The sequence below is a fragment of the Saccopteryx leptura genome, unplaced genomic scaffold (genome assembly GCF_036850995.1).
Source record: "Saccopteryx leptura isolate mSacLep1 unplaced genomic scaffold, mSacLep1_pri_phased_curated manual_scaffold_16, whole genome shotgun sequence".
In the NCBI taxonomy this organism is placed as follows: Eukaryota; Metazoa; Chordata; class Mammalia; order Chiroptera; family Emballonuridae; genus Saccopteryx; species Saccopteryx leptura.
This window is the reverse complement of record NW_027095698.1, coordinates 3,247,495-3,266,139: the sequence shown is the minus strand read 5'-3', so window position 1 is coordinate 3,266,139 and position 18,645 is coordinate 3,247,495. Positions and strand designations below refer to the sequence as shown.

Sequence of the window (18,645 nt, the reverse complement as noted above, 5' to 3'; positions counted from 1 at the left end):
ATGCTTACATATTTTATGAGTAAAAACTGAAATGATCATCTATCTATATACATGTTTAAGGGTGACTCATCAGAGTGTGGGCTTGGAATATGGCTTTATGAGTATAAGAAGGCTTGAATTTAATTAAAATAGGAATTTTAAAGGCCAATTTTTTTTTCTTAAGTGAGAAGGGGGAGGCAGACAGACTCCCGGATGCACCCCAACGGGAATCCACCTGGCAAGCCGCCTACTAGGTGATGCGCTGCCCATCCTGGGCTGTTGCTCAGTTGTCAAGCAAGCAACTGAGCTATTTTAGGACCTGAGGCAAGGCCATGGAACCATCCTCAGCACCCGGGGCCAACATGCTCCAACCAAGCCATGGTTTCAGGAGAAGAAAGTGAGAGAGAAGGGGGAGGAGAGGAGTAGAGAAGCAGATGGTCGCTGCTCCTGTGTGCCCTGACCCAGAATCGAACCTGGGAATCCACATGCCTCCCACTGAGACAACCGGCTAAGGCCAAGGCCAAATTTTTATTGCCTTTCTCATGTCTGACTTTGTCTCAGTTGTTAGGTCTCAGGTAAAATATTGTCTTACTGAATAAAATAATTATAGTATGATACCTTTTATCTAAAAAGAGATACTTTCGGCTGACCAGTGGTAGTGCAGTGGATAGAGCATTAGCCTGGGATGCTGAGTCCTAGGTTCGAAATTCTGAAGTTGCTGGCTTGAATGTGGACTCATCCAGTTTATGTGCAAGGTTACTGGCCTGAGCATGGGGTCATTGACATAATCCCAAGGTTGCTGACTTGAGCAAGAGGTCACTGGCTTGGCTTGAGCCCCCCAGCCAAGGCCATGTATGAGAAGCAATTAATGAACAACTCAAGTCACACAACTACAAGTTGATACTTCTCATGTCGCTTTGTTCCTGTCTCTCTCCCTCTCACTATAAATAAAATAAAAATAAATAAAAAAGTTATGTTTAACCACCCTCACATCCACACAGACATACATCTATCAGTTTATAGTAAGACATAATGGGTACAAACAATAAAATAAATTATACAGAGTGATTAAACTATTTTTACTTCCACTAGTTGGTGCTGTTAGTCTTTTTGACTTTAACTGTTCTGGTGAGTATGAAATGTTATATCACTGTGATTTTAATTTACATTAAATCACGTTGAGTCTTTTTACACAACCTATTTGCCATTCTTATGTTTTCTTTGTGAAGTATGTATCCACTGTTTCACCCACTGAGAGGGGGCTTTTAGTTTATCTATTTTTGACTTGTAGGAATTTGTATGTATTCTGGGTATATTTTCTTTGTCAGATATATGTGAAAATATCCTCCTGTACTATTTGACAGTAATATAAGGATATTGTGTGTAAAGAATATTGAAACGTTTAATATTTCTAAGCTGGTAATTTCAGAAGGGAATTAAAGTAATTATTATTTAAAATACAGAATTTATAGTTTTAAACTTGAAGCAAAAATTACATTCTATCCTGGTTTTGGTTTCAGGTGCAGTTAAAAACTAGCATTTCTAGTCAGTATGTAATTCGGACACAACCAACTAATAGGTGCCTGTCTACACTGGAGTGTGCAGCTGTTGCTCTTTCCATCTTGGAGAAAAATCACTACATACAAGAGGTATGCATATCTTTGGCAGGTTATATCGATTTTGAAAGTAGGAGTTTGGTTAGATTTTATCTAGGAAATTTAGAAATGCAGAGCTTGTTAGATTTGTAGTTCAAGTGACAAGTAGAATGTATCTGTGGTAGAAATTTGTTTACTTTTTATAATCTTTCCCCTGATGATGTTTTTCTGTTAGTTTAGCATCCAGATCCCATTACTTAAAATTATTTAAATATTTATTTTAAGCTTTTAGTGTACAAAAAGATATAATGTTTTGTGAAAAATACCTGCAGAATATGAAAAGATTATCACATGCAATCATCACTTTATTTAATTTTCATGAAAGCCTGACGATTCATATATAATTAATAATAATCAGTAGAGAATAATGTTTTATTGCACTCATTAACATCTCAATCTTTGAAACATAAGAAACTGTACTTCTGACAAAAACATGACAAAATAAAACTTTATATTGCTAAGGTTTTTTAATCATAGAAACGTTTTGATAAATACAACTCAAAAAGAAAAGTCAAGGGATAATGAATATAATTAACTGAAGTTTTATAACTCCCTCCTCTAAATAAGCACACACACACACACACACACACACACACACACACACACACACACACAGTATTCTTTCCTGCCTTCTTTTTCTATCTCTCTCTCTCAATATACATTGTGTTTACCAATATAATAGGCTACCCTTAGCCATGAAGAAAATTTCAGTAATGGATAAAGCTCAGGTTAGAGTAATTGGGCTAGTTACCAAGAAAAACATTAAAAGCCTTCAGATCAAGGACAATTAAAGAATGCCAGAAGCAGGCATCTACTCGCCTTTTCAATTCCCTCACTCCAAACCCTAAGACATGGAAAATGTCAGAGTTGGAGACATTTTTTTTTTAATTTTTATTTATTTAGTGACAGAGACAGAGTCAGAGAGAGGGACAGACAGAAAGGGAGAGAGATGAGAAGTATCAATTCTTCGTTGCAGCATCTTAGTTGTTCATTGATTGATTTCTCATACATGCCTTGACTGGGAGGCCACAGCAGACTGAGTGAGCCAGTAACCTTGGGTCCAAGCTGGTGAGCTTTGCTTAAACCAGATGAGCCCGCACTCAAGCTGGCAACCTTGGGGTCTCAAACCTGGGTCCTCTGCATCTCAGTCTGATGCTCTATCCACTGCACCACCGCCTGGTCAGGCCATTTTTTCTTATGATGAAAGAAGTAGGCTTTCATGGGCAGGTTTTTTTGTATGTGTATGTCCATGTTAAGTAGACTTTGTTTTGGATCTAGGCCATTTCTCTTTCTCTGTTCTCTCTCCTTTGAGGAAAAAATTCATGAGGGACCCTAGACTCTTACCTTAGATGACCAGGAAGTGTTTTCAGACTTTTCTGCCTCCATTCTAACTTTACTGCCTACTTCCATATACCTGGCCATCAACATAGCACTTAATATACTCCTCCACTTGTCTTTTTCTGTTTGTTTACCATTACTCCTGTATGTTCTTGAGAAAAAGATATTATAACCAACTAACGAAACAAAAATAAATAAATAAGCTGCACTGTTTTTAGGTGTCTTAAAAGAAAGGTGAAAACCAGTGCTGTTGTTTCAACTTGCTTTCCGTACGGTGTCTGTGTTTTCCTCTTTGTTGATGGAAAACTCTGGAATCAGTCACCGTCAGATCAGGGCCCATTAAAAGTTCAGATCTTGTGGGGGAAAATAATATTCTTTGGCTATAGACTTCAAACTTTCTTTACTCTTCCTCTTCTGGGTTCTGGAAAGACTCTTCTAGGGGCCATGTATTCCTTATTCTCACTATTGAAATTTGATCTCAACTATAATTCTAAACAGAAGCTTTAATGTTGGTAGTGGTGGCAGTTTAAAAATAGTAGTTGTATTATAATAGGGATGGGGTTCAGGATAGAGTTTATATTAGTACTACTAATGCCACTAATACCACTACTCCCCCCTTTCCCAGTTTTATAAAATGTATTATTCTGGTGTTAATTAATGTACAATCATAGCAGGAAACATTTTATGTTCTGAGTATAATATCTAATAACAAGCAAAGTTTAAAATGCAAAATAGTGACACAACCCTTCATCTCTTAAGCGTTTATAATTGTTATTGTGAATAAAATTGAACATAAAATCCCAAAGTAGTAGGGAGAGCCCAGAGTTCACATTCTGTTTGCTTTTATCAGCAGTAGTCATAGTGTTGTCGCCAGTAATAGAAAAAAGATGTTTGACAGTCAGATGTGTGATTTGGGAGGTGCTGGAGTATGAGCAGAAGAAATGCATAATTATTCATTCCAAGTTACTTGTTATTACAAATAGCAAAAATCTACCTTTCTTAGTGGGGGAATTCCAAGTCCAGCCTCTTCAAATCTAGCTATAATAAAAAAATTGGTACATTCCTCTCAGAAACACAATTACTTTCTGCTCTAAACATAGGTGTTTTCTCTCCTTTCCTGGAGAGGAATTCTATACCATACATTTTCCACCCAGTAACCTTGAATTAGTGACATCATCATAGAACCTGGAGAGAATGGAGTAGAGTAGTAATTATTCAGCTGGCTTTATTCTATAGAGGTAGGGCTTCTCAAAGTAGTAGCCTTCTTAATCTATTTATTCATCCTCATCCTTTATTCTTGAGCAGTTTTTATTTTTCTTTTTCTTTAAATTTTAATTTATTGTGTTAACATGGATTCAAGTTAAGCAGTTTTTCAGACACTTGGAAGTAGCATGACACAGGCTTTGAAGCATGTCTGAATTAAAACTCCATCATTTATCATCATTACTTTCTGCCAGTGGACAATTCATGTAATCTTTTTGTGCATGTTTTCTTATCTGTATTATAAAAAAAAAAGTTACCTCATTGAGTTGTGAAAATCAAATGGGTAATGTGTATAACTTGCCTGACACCAAACACTCAAAATAGTTAATCCTTTTGCCCTATGTTGACCCTCTGATCACACTGACAAAAATTTTGAACTAAAAGTTGGTGATTTTCATTCAGCTACAATAATATTGTACTAGGGCTTTTCATACCATGGAAGCCTTGAGCATGGGAATCTTTTTTTATTATAGAACTGTCTCTACTGACAAAGTTTTACCTTTTGAATTTGTATGACGAAGCAGTGTGCCATAGCCTAAGCATCTTAGCTCTATTCAACACTAAGAGTTGGCAATAGTGGTCTTTTGAAAACTCACTTGTACCTACAGACTAAACAATATACAAAACACTGATTTTCCCTCAATTAGCCCTTTAGAAACTAACTTCTTTCTCTTTATTTTTTTATTTTAATGGGGTGACATTGATAAATCAGAGTACATATGTTCAGAGAGAACATCTCCAGGTTATTTTGACATTTGATTATGCTGTATTCCCATCACCCAAAGTCAAATTGTCTTCCGTCACCTTCTAACTGGTTTTCTTTGTGCCCCTGCCCTCCCCCAACCCCCTCCATTTCCTCCCCCCCATTTTGTAACCACCACACTCTTGTCCATGTCTCTGAGTCTCATTTTTATGTCCCACCTATGTATGGAATCATATAGTTCTTAGTTACTTCTGATTTACTTATTTTGCTCAGTATAATGTTATCAAGGTCTATCCATGTTGTTGTAAATGATCCAATGTAATCATTTCTTATGGCTGAGTAGTATTCCATAGTATATATGTACCAAAGCTATTTAATCCACTCATCCACAAACGGACACTTGGGCTGTTTCCAGATCTTTGCTATTGTGAACAATGCTGCCATAAACATGGGGGGCGCATTTCTTCTTCTGAAACAGTGCTATGGTGTTTTTGGGGTATATTCCTAAAAGTGGGATAGCTGGGTCAAAAGGCAGTTTGATTTTTAATTTTTTGAGAAATCTCCATACTGTTTTCCATAGTGGCTGCACCAGTCTGCATTCCCACCAGCAGTGCAGGAGGGTTCCCTTTTCTCCACATCCTCACCAGCGCTTATTCTGTGTTGTTTTGTTGATGAACGCCATTCTGACTGGTGTGAGTTGACATATAGATATCATTGTGGTTTTAATTTGCATTTCTCTAATGATTAGTGATGTTGAACATTTTTTAATATGCCTATTGGCCATCTGTATGTCCTCTTTGAGAAGTGTCTATTCATTTCTTTCGCCCATTTTTTGATTGGATTGTTTCTCCTCCAGGTGTTGAGTTTTACAAGTTCTTTATTAATTTTGGTTATTAACCTCTTATCAGATGTACTGGCAAATATGTTATCCCATAGTGTAGTTTGTCTTTTTATTCTGTTCTTATTGTCTTCAGCTGTGCAAAAGCTTTTTAGTTTGAGATAGTCCCATTTGTTTACCCTGTGTTTTATTTCACTTGCCTGTGGAGATAAATCGGCAAATATATTGCTGCAAGAGATGTCAGAGAGCTTACTGCATATATTTTCTTCTAAGATGCTTATGGTTTTACGGCTTACATTTAAGTCTTTTGTCCATTTTGAGTTTATTTTTGTGAATGGTGTAAGTTGGTGGTCTAGTTTCATTTTTTTGCAGGTAGCTGTCCAATTTTCCCAATACCATTTGTTGAAGAGGCTCTCTTTACTCAATTGTATGCTCTTACCTCGTTTGTCTAATATCAGTTGTCCATAAAAGTGTGGGTTTATTTCTGGGTTCTCGGTTCTGTTCTATTGATTTATATGCCTGTTCTTATGCCAGTACCAAGCTGTTTTGAGTACAGTGGCCTTGTAGTATAACTTGATATCCAGAAGTGTGATACTTCCCACTTTATTCTTCCTTTTCAAGATTGCTGAGGCTATTCGTGTTCTCTTTTAGTTCCATATAAATTTTTGGAATATGTGTTCTATATCTTTTAAGTAAGTTATTGGTACTTTAATTAATTGGTATTGCATTGAATTTATAAATTGCTTTGGGTAACATAGACATTATAATGATATTTATTCTTCGTAACCATGAGCAAGGTATATGCTTCCACTTGTTTGTATCTTTCCTGATTTTTTTATCAATGTTTTATATTTTTCCAAGTACAAGTCTTTAATCTCCCTGGTTAAATTTATTCCTAGGTACTTTATTTTTTTGGTTGCAATAGTGAAGGGGATTGATTGCTTTCTTAATTTCTCTTTCTAAGAGTTCATTGTTAGTGTATAAAAATGCCTCTGATTTCTGAGTATTAATTTTATACTCTGCCACCTGGCTGAATTCATTTATCAGGTCCAGTAGTTTTTTGTCTGAGACTTTAGGGTTTTCTATATACAATATCATATCATCTATAAATATGATAGTTTTACTTCTTTTTTTCCAATTATAGATGCCTGTTATTTCTTTTTCTTGTCTGATTGATGTGACTAGGACTTTCAGAAGTATGTTGAATAAGAGAAATGAAAGTGAGCACCCCTGCCTTGTTCCTGATCTTAAGGGGATTGCTTTTAATTTTTGTCCATTGAGTATGATGTTGGCTGTGGGTTTGTCATAGATGGTCTTTATCATGTTGAGGTATGTTCCCTGTATTCCCACTTTGCTGAGAGTTTTGATCATGAATTTATCAAATGCTTTTTCTGCATCTATTGAAATTATCATGTGGTTTTTCTCCTTCCTTTTGTTTATGTGATGAATCACATAGATTGATTTGCGAATATTGTACCAGCCTTGCCTCCCAAGAATAAATCCCACTTGATCATGGTGTATGATTTTTTTCATATATTGCTGGATCCGGTTTGCTAAAATTTGTTGAGGATTTTAGCATCTAAATTCATCTGGGATATGGGCCTATAATTTTCTTTTTTTGTTTTGTCTTTGCCTGGTTTTGGAATCAGAATTATGCTCTCCTCATAAAAGGAGTTTGGAGGTCTTCCTTCCTCATGAATTTTTTGAAATAGCTTGAGAAGGATAGGAGTTCGTTCTTTAGATATTTGGTCGAATTCACTTGTGAAGCCATCAGGCCCAGGACTTTTCTTTTGGGAGTTTTTTGATAACTGTTTCGATCTCATTTGTTGTAATCGGTCTATTTAGGTTTTCTGATTCCTCCAGATTAATTCTTGGAAGATTATATGTTTCAAGGAATTTTTCCATTTCATCTAGGTTGTCTAGTTTTTTGGCATACAGTTCTTCATAGTATTTTTCACAATATTTTGTATTTCTGTTGTGTCAGTTGTTATTTCTCCCCTCTCATTTCTAATTTTATTTATTTGAGTCCTCTCTCTTTTTTTCTTGATGAGTCTGGTTAATGGTTCATCGATCTTATTTACCTTTTCAAAGAACCAGCTCCTGGTTTCATTGATCCTCTGTATTGTTTCTTTGGCCTCTATGTCATTTATTTCCGCTCTGGTCTTTATTATTTCCTTCCTTCTACTACCTCTGGGCTTTACTTGCTGTTCTTTTCTTGTTCTTTCAAATTTTGGGTCAAGTTGTTTATTTGAGCTTTTTCTAGCTTTTTAAAGTATTCCATAATGCTATGAATTTCCCTCTCATTAGTGCTTTTGCTGTGTCTCATAAATTTTGAGTTGATATATTCTCATTATTGTTCATTTCTAGGATTTTTTAAATTTCTTCTTTGATCTCATTGTTAACCCATTTATTATTTAACTACATGCTATTTAGTTTCCAAGTGTTTGAGTATTTTTCAGTTTTTCTATTGTGGTTGATTTCTAGTTTCATGCCATTGTGATCAGAGAAAATGCTTGATGTGATTTCAGTCTTCTTAAATTTGTTGAGGCCGCTTTTGTGCCCTAACATGTGTTCTATCCTAGGAAATGTACAATGAGCACTTGAAAAGAATGTATATTCTGCTGCTTTAGGGTGAAAGGTTCTGAAGATATCTATTAAATCCAGTTGATGTAGTGTGTTTTTTAAGTCCGCTGTTTCTTTGTTAATTTTCTTCCTTGAGGATTTATATAGTGATGTTACTGGGGTATTCAAATCCCCTACTATTATAGTATTGCTGTTGATCTCACCTTTTTTTTAATTTTTATTTTTGTATTTTTCTGAAGTAGGAAACGGGGAGGCAGTTAGACAGACTCCCGCATGCGCCCGACCGGGATCCACCTGGCATGCCCACCAGGGGGCGATGCTCAGCCCATATGGGTCATTGCTCTGTTGCAGCCAGAGCCATTCTAGCGCCTGAGGCAGAGGGCATGGAGCCGTCCTCAGCGCCCAGGCCAACTTTGCTCCACTGGAGCCTTGACTGCGGGAGGGGAAGAGAGAGACAGAGAGGAAAGAGAGGGGGAGGGGTGGAGAAGCAGATGGTTGCTTCTCCTGTGTGTCCTGGCCAGGAATTGAACCCAGGACTCCTGCACGCCTGGCCGACGCTCTACCACTGAGCCAACCAGCCAGGGCTGATCTCTCTCTTAAGTCCATCAAAGTCTGCTTTATATATTTAGTTGCTCCTATATTAGATGCATAGATATTTATAACAGTTATATCTTCCTGTTGGATTGCTCCCTTTATCATTTTGTAGTGACCTTCTTTATGAGTTACTATAGCCTTTGTTTTAAAGTCCATTTTGTCTGATATAAGTATTGCTACCCCAGTTTTTTTTTTTTTCATTTCCATTTGAGTGAAATATTTTTTTTCCTTCTTTTTATCTTCAGTCTATGTGCATCTTTTGTTTTAAAGTGTGTCTGTTGTAGACAGAATATGTAAGGGCCCTGTTTTCTTATCCATGCAGCTACCCTATGTCTTTTGATTGGATCATTTAATGCATTTACATTTAAGGTTATTATTGATATGTAGTTGTTTATTGCCATTTTATTCTTTAAAGCTGTATTCCTATTTTGCTATATTCTTTTTCTCCTTTGATCTGTTTACAACAGGTCCCTTAGCATTTCTTGCAGCATTCCTTTGGTTGTAGTGAATTCTTTGAATTTTTTGGAAGGGATGGAAGGGTTTTTATTTCTCCTTCAATTTTAAATGATAGCCTTGCTGGATAAAGTAGTCTTGGTTGTAGGTTCTTGTTCTGCATTACTTTGAATATTTCTTGCCATTCGGTTCTGGCCTCAAATGTTTTTGTTGAGAAGTCAGAAGTCATCCTTATGGGGGCTTCTTTGTAGGTGATAGCCTTTTTTTTTTTTAGCAGCCTTTAATATTTTCTCTTTATCACGTAGCTTTGGTATTTTAATTATGATGTATCTTGGTGTATATTTCTTTGGGTTTCTCTTTAATGGAGTTCTATGTGCGTCTTGAACTTGTGAGATGTTATCCTGCCTTTATTTAGGTAAGTTTTCAGCTCTGATATGTTTGAACAAAATCTCTATCTCTTGTTCTTTCTCTTCTTTTTCAGGAACCCCTATGATGTGGATGTTATTTCTCTTCATGATGTCACAGAGCTCTCTTAGAATTTCCTCAGACATTTTGAGTCTCTTTTCTTTTTTCTGCTCTGCTTTCGTGCTTTCATTTATCTTGTCCTCTAACTCGCTGATTTGATTCTCTCCTTCATCCATCCTGCTTTTAATTTCTTCCATTGTGTTCTTCATTTCTGATTTTGTATTTGTCATTTCTGACTCAATCTTTCTTATTATTTTAATGTCCTTTTTTATATTTGCTATCTCTTTATTTAGGTGTTCGTAATGACCATCTATTATTGTTCTAAGATCTTTGAGCATCCTAACAATCGTTATTTTAAACTCTGCATCCAGTAATTTGGCTATATCTGACTCATTTAGATCCTTTTCTGGGGATTTCTCTTGATTCATTTGTGTTGCATTTCTCTGCCTTCTCATTTTTTCTGTGTAGAAGAAGGTTTTAGCCATTAGAGTCCACTGGGTGTGGCCTCTGTGTTTCCTAGGTGTGGTTTGTATGCAGGCCTGCCACCCCCTCTGCTGCTATTGCCTAGGGCGTTCGGGTGCGGGTGTTGCCGGTGCCAGCCCACTGGGGCTGTTGCTGTGGTTTTCGCCTCTCCTACATGGGAGAGGCTATGATCACGTACAAGCCTTGGTGGCCTCGGCTTTCGCCCTGCCCCTGTGGATGGGGTTATGCTGGGCCCTCAGGGCAGGGATGAGCACCTTTGCCCAGCTGCAGGTCTCCGCCTGATTCTGGGCTTTCACCCTGCTTCTGCAGAAGGAGCCCGTTCATGGGATGGCTGCAAGCCTTGGCTCCATGGGCCGGACGGGGCTGCATGCCCAAGCTCTGTTTCGGAACTCTGCCTGTTCTGGGCTTTCATTCCACAGCCATGGGAGGAGCTGGCTCCTGCATCAGGCCACAAGCCTCAGTTCCACTGGCAGGGCTGGGCTGTGCTCCTGTGCCCTTGCTCATGGGTGTGTCCCCGCCCCTACTGGGGGTCTGCCCTTCCCCCACAGGCTGGTTTGCAGGCAGCCCACAGCTGGGCTTGACCACTTTCACGCGTCTCCTCCTCCCCAGCTGGGCAAGACCGAGCTCACACCTGGGCCTCAGTTGTGGCCAGCTGGCTTCTGCCTTTGCCGATAGAACTGCACTTCCACGTCCCACCGCCACCGGCCCTGGTGCGAGCCCTCAGTCATGTGGGTGGGGGTGCTGCAGCATAGACCCTAAGACTCACTACTGTATTCCCAAAATCTCCCTCGTTCTAAGTGAGTCTGCTCTGAGTGCCACGGGAGAGCTTGTTGGCTGGTGTCCTGCTTCCCTTTGCTGGTATTGCTGTTTCCAGGGGAAATATTCACTTCAGATTTGGGGAGTGACTCGTTAGGGTGGCTGTCTCTCAGAGTTTTTCTCCCTGAGCCTCCTAGATTACACTCTTCCCACTGTTCCGGTCCTCTCCTCTCTCTCTGTCCCCCAGAACCCCGGGTGAGTGGTTGTGAGAGAGGTGTTCTGCGTGGTCCCTTTAAGAAGAATCCTGGGTCTGGGAAATCAGTCTCTTTCTCACAAACAGTATCCTGACTTGTTTCGCAGCTAAATACTGTCCATACACCTCTTCTAGGCTCTGGAGCTACAGGCTGGGGCTTTGTTTCCAGGGCTCAGGACCATCCCCCTCTCTGCTAAACTTACTTCTCCCCACAAGAGTCTCTCTGGGCTGCTGTTCTCTCCGGGGAGCTGGGCAGCCCCCTCTGTGTTTCTGCTTTTCCTACCAGTGTCAGTGTGACTTTTTCAGTGTTCCTTGGTTGAAGAATCCTTGTACTTTAGTCCAAAATTGGTTTTTCCAGATGATGGTTCTGAAAATTATGTTGTAATCCACTTTTGTTCTGGGAGGTGGAAGTTGGTACGTCTGCCTACTGCATCACCATCTTGTTTCTCTCAAAACTAACTTATTTTTTAAGTAGAGGATTTTCTTTGACCCTCAAAACCAGCCCATCTCTCACGTTGCTTCACATTGCTTCAGTTATGTCATTCACTTATATAGAAATATTATCACTTATTATCAAGTGGTATGTCAAACACTCTAATACATCATCTTGGTGTATCATAATAACAACCTTGTAAAGTAGACATTGTTTCTTTCATTTCACTAACAAAGAAAATGAGGCAAAGAAAGGTTATACACTGTATAATGTCTGGGAACACATAGCTAGTGCATGGTTACATCAATTAAGATAGACTGGATTCTTATGACCCAGTGATTTATTGTCTGGGAATATATCCAAAGAAACTCAAAACACTAATTCAAAAGAATATATGCACCCCTATGTTTATTGCAGCATTATTTACAATAACAAAGATTTGGAAGCAGCCCAAGTGTCCTTTAGTAGACGAGTGGATAAAAAAGCTGTGGTATATTTACACAATATAATGCTACTTAGCCATAAAAAAAAAGAAAGGAAAAAAAAGGAAATCATACCCTTTGTGACAGCATATATGGATATAGAGAGTATTACGCTAAATGAAATAAACCAGTAGGAGAAAGGCAAGTAGCATATAATTTCACTCATATGTGGAATCTAATGAACAAAATAAACTAACAAACAAAACAGAAACAGAGTCATAGATGTAGAGAACAGACTGACAGATGTCAGATGGGAGGGGATTGCAGGGCTGGGTGAAAAAGGATGAAACAATTAAGCAAAAACCAAACCAAAACAAAAACAAAACCTCACAGATACAGACAACAGCATGGTAAAGTTGAACACAGTGGAAGGGGGCTGGGGGAGGTGGAAAAGGGTAAAGGTCAGATAAATGGTTAATGGAAGGAAATGTGACTTGGGGTGGTGAGCACACAATGCAGTACACAGCTGATATCTTATGGGATTGTATATCTGAAACCTATATAATTGTATTATCCAATGTCACCCTAATAAATTCAATAAAAAAATAGGCTGGATAAGGCTTCATTCAGTTACTTGAACCTCCAAAATTAGAATAGCACAATAATACAACAAAGGTTTATGCCTGTCTCTTACTGTCTGTCCAGTGGGATTGCCAGGGGGATCTTTGCTCATTGCAATCACTTAGGGCCCCAGGCTGATGAGGGCACCATCTAGACATGTCATTCTGCTTTCTTCAAGGAAGGAATAAATAAATAAAAGCAGGTAGTGAATCATATACCGCTTTTAAAGCTTCTTCCCAGAGGTGGCACACATTATATGTGCTTATATTTCATTAACCAAAGCAACTTCTATAGATATGCCTAACTTGAAAGGGGCTAGAAGATGCAGTCTGATCATGTACCAGGGGGACTGGCATATTTGTGACTAGCCCTAGTGAATACCACAGAGATGGAGTAGGGAACTAATTCAGTCCGTATCTCTCCAAAATTCATGCTCCTGATTACCTCAGAAAATTAATAGGTACTTATCTTCAGGAGGTAAAGGTAGGAGGCCCTGTCAATGAAGAATTTAATAAATGTAATAAAATTGCAATAGAACCTTCAAGTCAGTCTGTATATAGTGGAAAATATGTTTCCTCACTACAATGATCAGAATCCAGTCAGTCCACTATGTTGATTGTAAAGTTATATATAGTCATTTCCACATTTCCTCTCTGTTTTAAAAAAATGAAGATATTAAAATAAATTATGAGAACATAGCTAAGAGACTTTCTACAACAGTGTCATGCAGAGCTTTTCCAAGATGTTTGTCTTATGTAACAGAGCACTTACTTGCAGTGATTGAGCCTTATAGGAATTTCTTTTTCTCCTGTAAATAAGAATTGCTGAGGTGGGCAGTCCAGGGCTGGGGATGCATCAGAGACCCAAATTTTTCCTGTCTTCCTGTTTATCACCATACATATTTGGTTTTAATCTTCATGTTTATTGTTCTACTATCACACAGTGGTTACTGCACTTCTAACAAGCATGGTCTAGTCAATATGGTAGAGCAAAATCCTCTGCCTGCTAAGTCTGTACCATTTTACAGAGAATCTCTAGAATCCCCACCTGAGGACTTCTACTTATATGTCATTGGTAGATTTTATCATTACCCAGTGTAACACTATTAGCTGGACACATTGCTACCTTGAATAAAATTTTTGATTATTTTTAATAAGGAAGAAAAGAATGGATATGAATAAGCAACTATTAGTGACTACTAAAAGTTTTAAGAGTTCATTGTACATTAGAGCTATTGAGCCCTTTCTACCACTTGTGGTGCATATGTAGGGGAGTAAATTTTCACATAGAGTTTTTGAAATTTTTAGAGTTAAATCTTACCAGTTATTTACTTGGTCCCCCCCCCCTTTAAAAACAATCTTCTCAATCAAGTATTGCTACTGTTATTTAAAAAATTGAGATCTGGGGTGTCAGACTCAAGAAAAGAATCTGACTCAAAATGTTTAAAATACTCTAATATCTGTATGGTATAAAGCACTAGTATAGTGTTTTTATTTTAAAAGCTTTTTAATTTAAGTGAATTTAGGAAAGACATATGTTTCAGTTATTTTATAACCTCCACTGTTCTCTGCTATCCTGTGGATCCACCCAGTTCATATTCTTATGTTAAATGGCTGGCCCTGTAGGTATTTTAAATTTAGACTGATATGTATACAGTTAAAATGATTTCAAATGCACCAGAACCTAGATATCTAACTTGCATGTGGTGCATGGACTAGTATGCATTAGTAAACCACTTACCCATTATTGCCATCATTTAATTGTTATCAGGGGGCGGGAAGCTTGTGTCCTTTTGTGATTGAAGAATGAGTCAAATCTTTATTATATAAAGGACTCTTGTAGTCTGCTTGTTACATATTAAATTATTATAATTGCAACAGTTTTGCATGCTGTTTGAGTATCTTAATGAATAAAACTAAATTTAGACTTTATTACCTATCTGGAAAATCAATTTGTGTCTTTTTACTGGAGTTAGTGGTATGTGCAGAATGAATTGAAATAAATTATTTATTTAGGCATCATCTTATATTTATTAGAATACCTGTTGCCCATAATAACAATAATAATGATGATAATACTGTCTCTGAAGAAAAAAATTTAGAAATAATATCATGATTTGTCACAGCACTTTATTGTTTTTTTATCTTAACAGACTTTGCTTCGCCCTCTTCAAGCATTATGTTCTTTCCAGCTTCAGCATGGTGCTCAAGTTCGCCTCAGCAAGGAACACCTTCTGAGAAATGGATTATATCCTAAGCCAATGCCAAAGAACAAACGCAAACTCAGGAAAATGGAACTGTTAATGAACAGTGTTAAAATTTAGTACAAATGTTCTTTTGGTGCTATTCATGGTGTCTTCAGCTGACAGTACCAGGTTAAGTTTTCATACAATTTCAGTCTGTGGATTTTTTGACTATCTAAAGAATTAGGGTTGCATACTAAACTTGCCTTGAAGAAGGGTGTATAATCAAATAGCCATAAAAGCAAACAAACAAAAAAATTACACTGAATCAGTAAAAAGCAAAATTTTATATTGCATTTGTTTTTCAAAATGTGCCTCTGATACATTTTTTTAAATACATAATTTGAAATGTGTTTAGTTGTTGAGCTAGGTTAGCAGTTCTTATTTTAAAATGGAAGAAAATTGTTCTTCCTGATTGGGACAGTAATGTTTCCATTAATGTTTTATAGATAATTAGGTGTAGACCTATCATAGAGGCTACCTACATCAATTTGCAATTGTACACATGAACTTTATAGTTTGAAATAAGTAACAAAAAAAATATGATAATCAAGTAATTTAAATAGAATTTTTTTCCTAAAACAGTATAACCAAATAAGGAAACTAAGTATTTCTTAGGGACTAAAATTGAATTCAGCTAATATGGTTAAATTTTCTATTAATGCCCAATTTTTTTATTAAGCTTTAGTTGACATATAACATTATATTAGTTTCAAGTGTACAACATAATGATTTGATATTTGTATATTACAAAATGATCTCCACAGTAAGTCTTGTAAACATTTGTCACTGTACATAGTTTTTTTTCTTGTGATGAGAACTTTTAAGATTACTCTCTTAGCAACTTTTAAATATTCAGTATTTAAAAGTATAGTATTGCTAACTATAACCATCAAGCCATACTACAATATCTCCATGACTTATTTATGTTCTAACTGGAAGTTTGTACCTTTTGATCTCTTTATTCATCTTGTTTATCTAGAAACTCTATATCTGGCAACCGCTATTTTCTGTATGTATGAGCTTGGGTTTTTTTGTTTGTTTGTTTGTTTTGTTTTGTCTGTTTTTTTAAATGATCTCACATATAAGTGGAATACCATATATCATATGGCGTTTGTCTTTCTGAGTTATTTTGCTTAACATAATGCCCTCAAAGTTCATCCGTGTCATGGATGGCAAGATTTTATTTTTTATAGATGATTAATATTCCATTTGATATATATATATATATATAATGTTTTCTTTATTCATCCATATATTGATGGACACATAGGTTGTTTCCATATCTGGGCTATTGTAAATAATGCTGTGATGAATGTGGGAGGTGCACATGTCCTTCTGAGTTACTGTTTTTGTTTTCTTCAGATAATACCCAGAAGTGGAATTGCTGAGTCATATGGTAGTTCTATTTTTAATTTTGGGGGGAGTTTCTGTACTGTTTTCTATAATGGCTGCAAAAATTTCATTCCCACCAACAGTGTACAAATGTTTCCTTTTTCTCACCAACACTTATTTCCTGTCTTTTAGATAATAGCCAGTCTGATTGGTGTGAAGTGATATCTTGTTTTGATTTGCATTTCCCTGATGGTTAATGGTAGTGAGGATCTTCTCATGTACCTGTTAGCCATCTGTATGTCTTTTTTGGAAAAATGTATATTCAGATATTCTGCTCATTTTAAAATCAAATCTTTTTTTTTTCTTTTCTTTTTTTTTTTTTTGCTGTTCAGTTGTATGAATTTTCTATACATTTTGGATATTAGCCTCATCATATATATGCTTTGGATTTTTTTTTTATTCAGTAGGTTGACTTCTCATTGATTGTTTTCTTTACTGTGCAGAAGCTTCTTAGTGTGAATGTAGTCCAACTTGTTTATTTTTGCTTTCGGTTTCACATTTTAAATATAATTATCAGGATATTACTGCCTGTTTTCTTTAAGGGTTTTTATGGTTTCAGGTCTTGCATTCAAGTCTTTACTCCATTTTGAGTTAATTTTTGTGTACGGCGTAAGATAGTAGTAGTCCAGTTTTATTATTTTGTATATTACTGTCCAGTTTTCCCAGAATCCTTTATTAAAGGGACTGTCCTCTACACATTGTACATTCTTGACTTCTTCGTTCTAAATTGATGACCATATATGCATGAGTTTATTTCTATGCTTTCTATTCTGTTTTATTGATTTGTGTGTCTGTTTTTTTTATGATAATAGCATACTGTTTTCATTTCTGTAGCTTTGTAAGATAGTTTGAAATCAGGGAACATGATACCTCCAACTTTTTTCTTCTTTCTTAAGATTTCTTTGGCTATTTGGGTTCTTTTGTTGTTCTATACAGATTTAAGGATTGTTTGTTCTATTTCTGTGAAGAATGCCATTGGTATTTTGACAGTGTTTGCTTTGGGTAGTAGTCCTAATTTTTAAAGAGGTACCTGAAATTTTGAGATGCACGCATTTTTATTTTTAATCATTTTGGATAAGTTTAACTTTGTCAGTATTCATTGAACAGGTTTACTGACTTTGATAAACTAGTTTTAGTGAAGTTTTTATATAGAAATGAAGTAGACTATAATACACTTGTAATTTCAAAAACATATATCCGTAACTAGGTCTATGAAATCTTTTGGGGGGGCAGAAATGTTCAATTTGAGAGAATAAATTTTCCCCATGTCCTTGGAAGAATATTTCCTGAGATTTTGTATAGAATAAGAGACCTGTATGTAGTATGTTTACTTCTAACTTAAATCTACTGCAGTTTTATGTAAACATTTTGGCAAGAAGAGGGGACTTTGTTTTGTTTTTTATGACTTCTGGAGTTTCTTATACCCAGTCTTAAGGTATAAGGAAAAAGGAAACATATGATTTAAAAGTCAGCTTGATGTATATATGTGTGTATGTGTTATATGTGAACATACACCTGTGGATATTTCTGACCATTTTTATCCTTATTTGTTAATTTATTGTTGACCTGGAGTAGATAGACCCTTATTAAAAGCTTTAATTATAATGCTAATGAATGTGTGGAAAAACTATGCAGAAAATATTTTGAAATATTAAAAGATTTATGTTTTATTTTGACATTTCTTTGATTTAAAAACAAGTTAGCTATTAATCTAAATCACCTATTATCAAGTAATTATCTAGCTATAAGTGATTATCTAGCTAACATTCCTATAGAAGACACAATTAAAATCTTTAAATTTTCTTTAATTTCTGTTGATTTTTTAATAGTAATTACTACTTTTATCTTTTAAATACAACATTTTAGGGTATTTTTGAATACAATAATGTTTAAAATTTAGTAGTTTGGGAAATGTATAAAACTTTTTAAAGAAAATACATATAGTTTTCCAAATTGTTTTACTGACATGTATTTTAATAATTTTTTATTTTTACTGACCTGTAACAATATGATTCCATTCAATCTTCTCTGTTATACAATTCTTTAGTTACTTGCTCTCATTGAATAGTTATTAGTATTTTTCATTCTCTAAATATGTAGTATTATGTGAGGTGTTTAACTGAAAACTTAATCTGGATTTTAAAAGTTGTTACTTTTGTGTTGTATTAG

General features: G+C 36.1%; 1 protein-coding gene across 1 annotated transcript in view; it reads left to right on the top strand.

Moving 5' to 3' along the window:
• The window catches only part of DTWD2 (DTW domain containing 2), a 131,729-nt gene extending 113,506 nt beyond the window's left edge, over window positions 1-18,223 (top strand). Inside the window, exons 5-6 of the mRNA XM_066357963.1 lie at window positions 1,500-1,628; window positions 14,992-18,223. Of these exons, the coding sequence (XP_066214060.1) occupies window positions 1,500-1,628; window positions 14,992-15,162 (300 nt within the window). The 3' untranslated portion in view covers window positions 15,163-18,223. The remainder of the gene's footprint in view (window positions 1-1,499; window positions 1,629-14,991) is intronic.
• The last annotated feature ends 422 nt before the right edge of the window (window positions 18,224-18,645 follow it).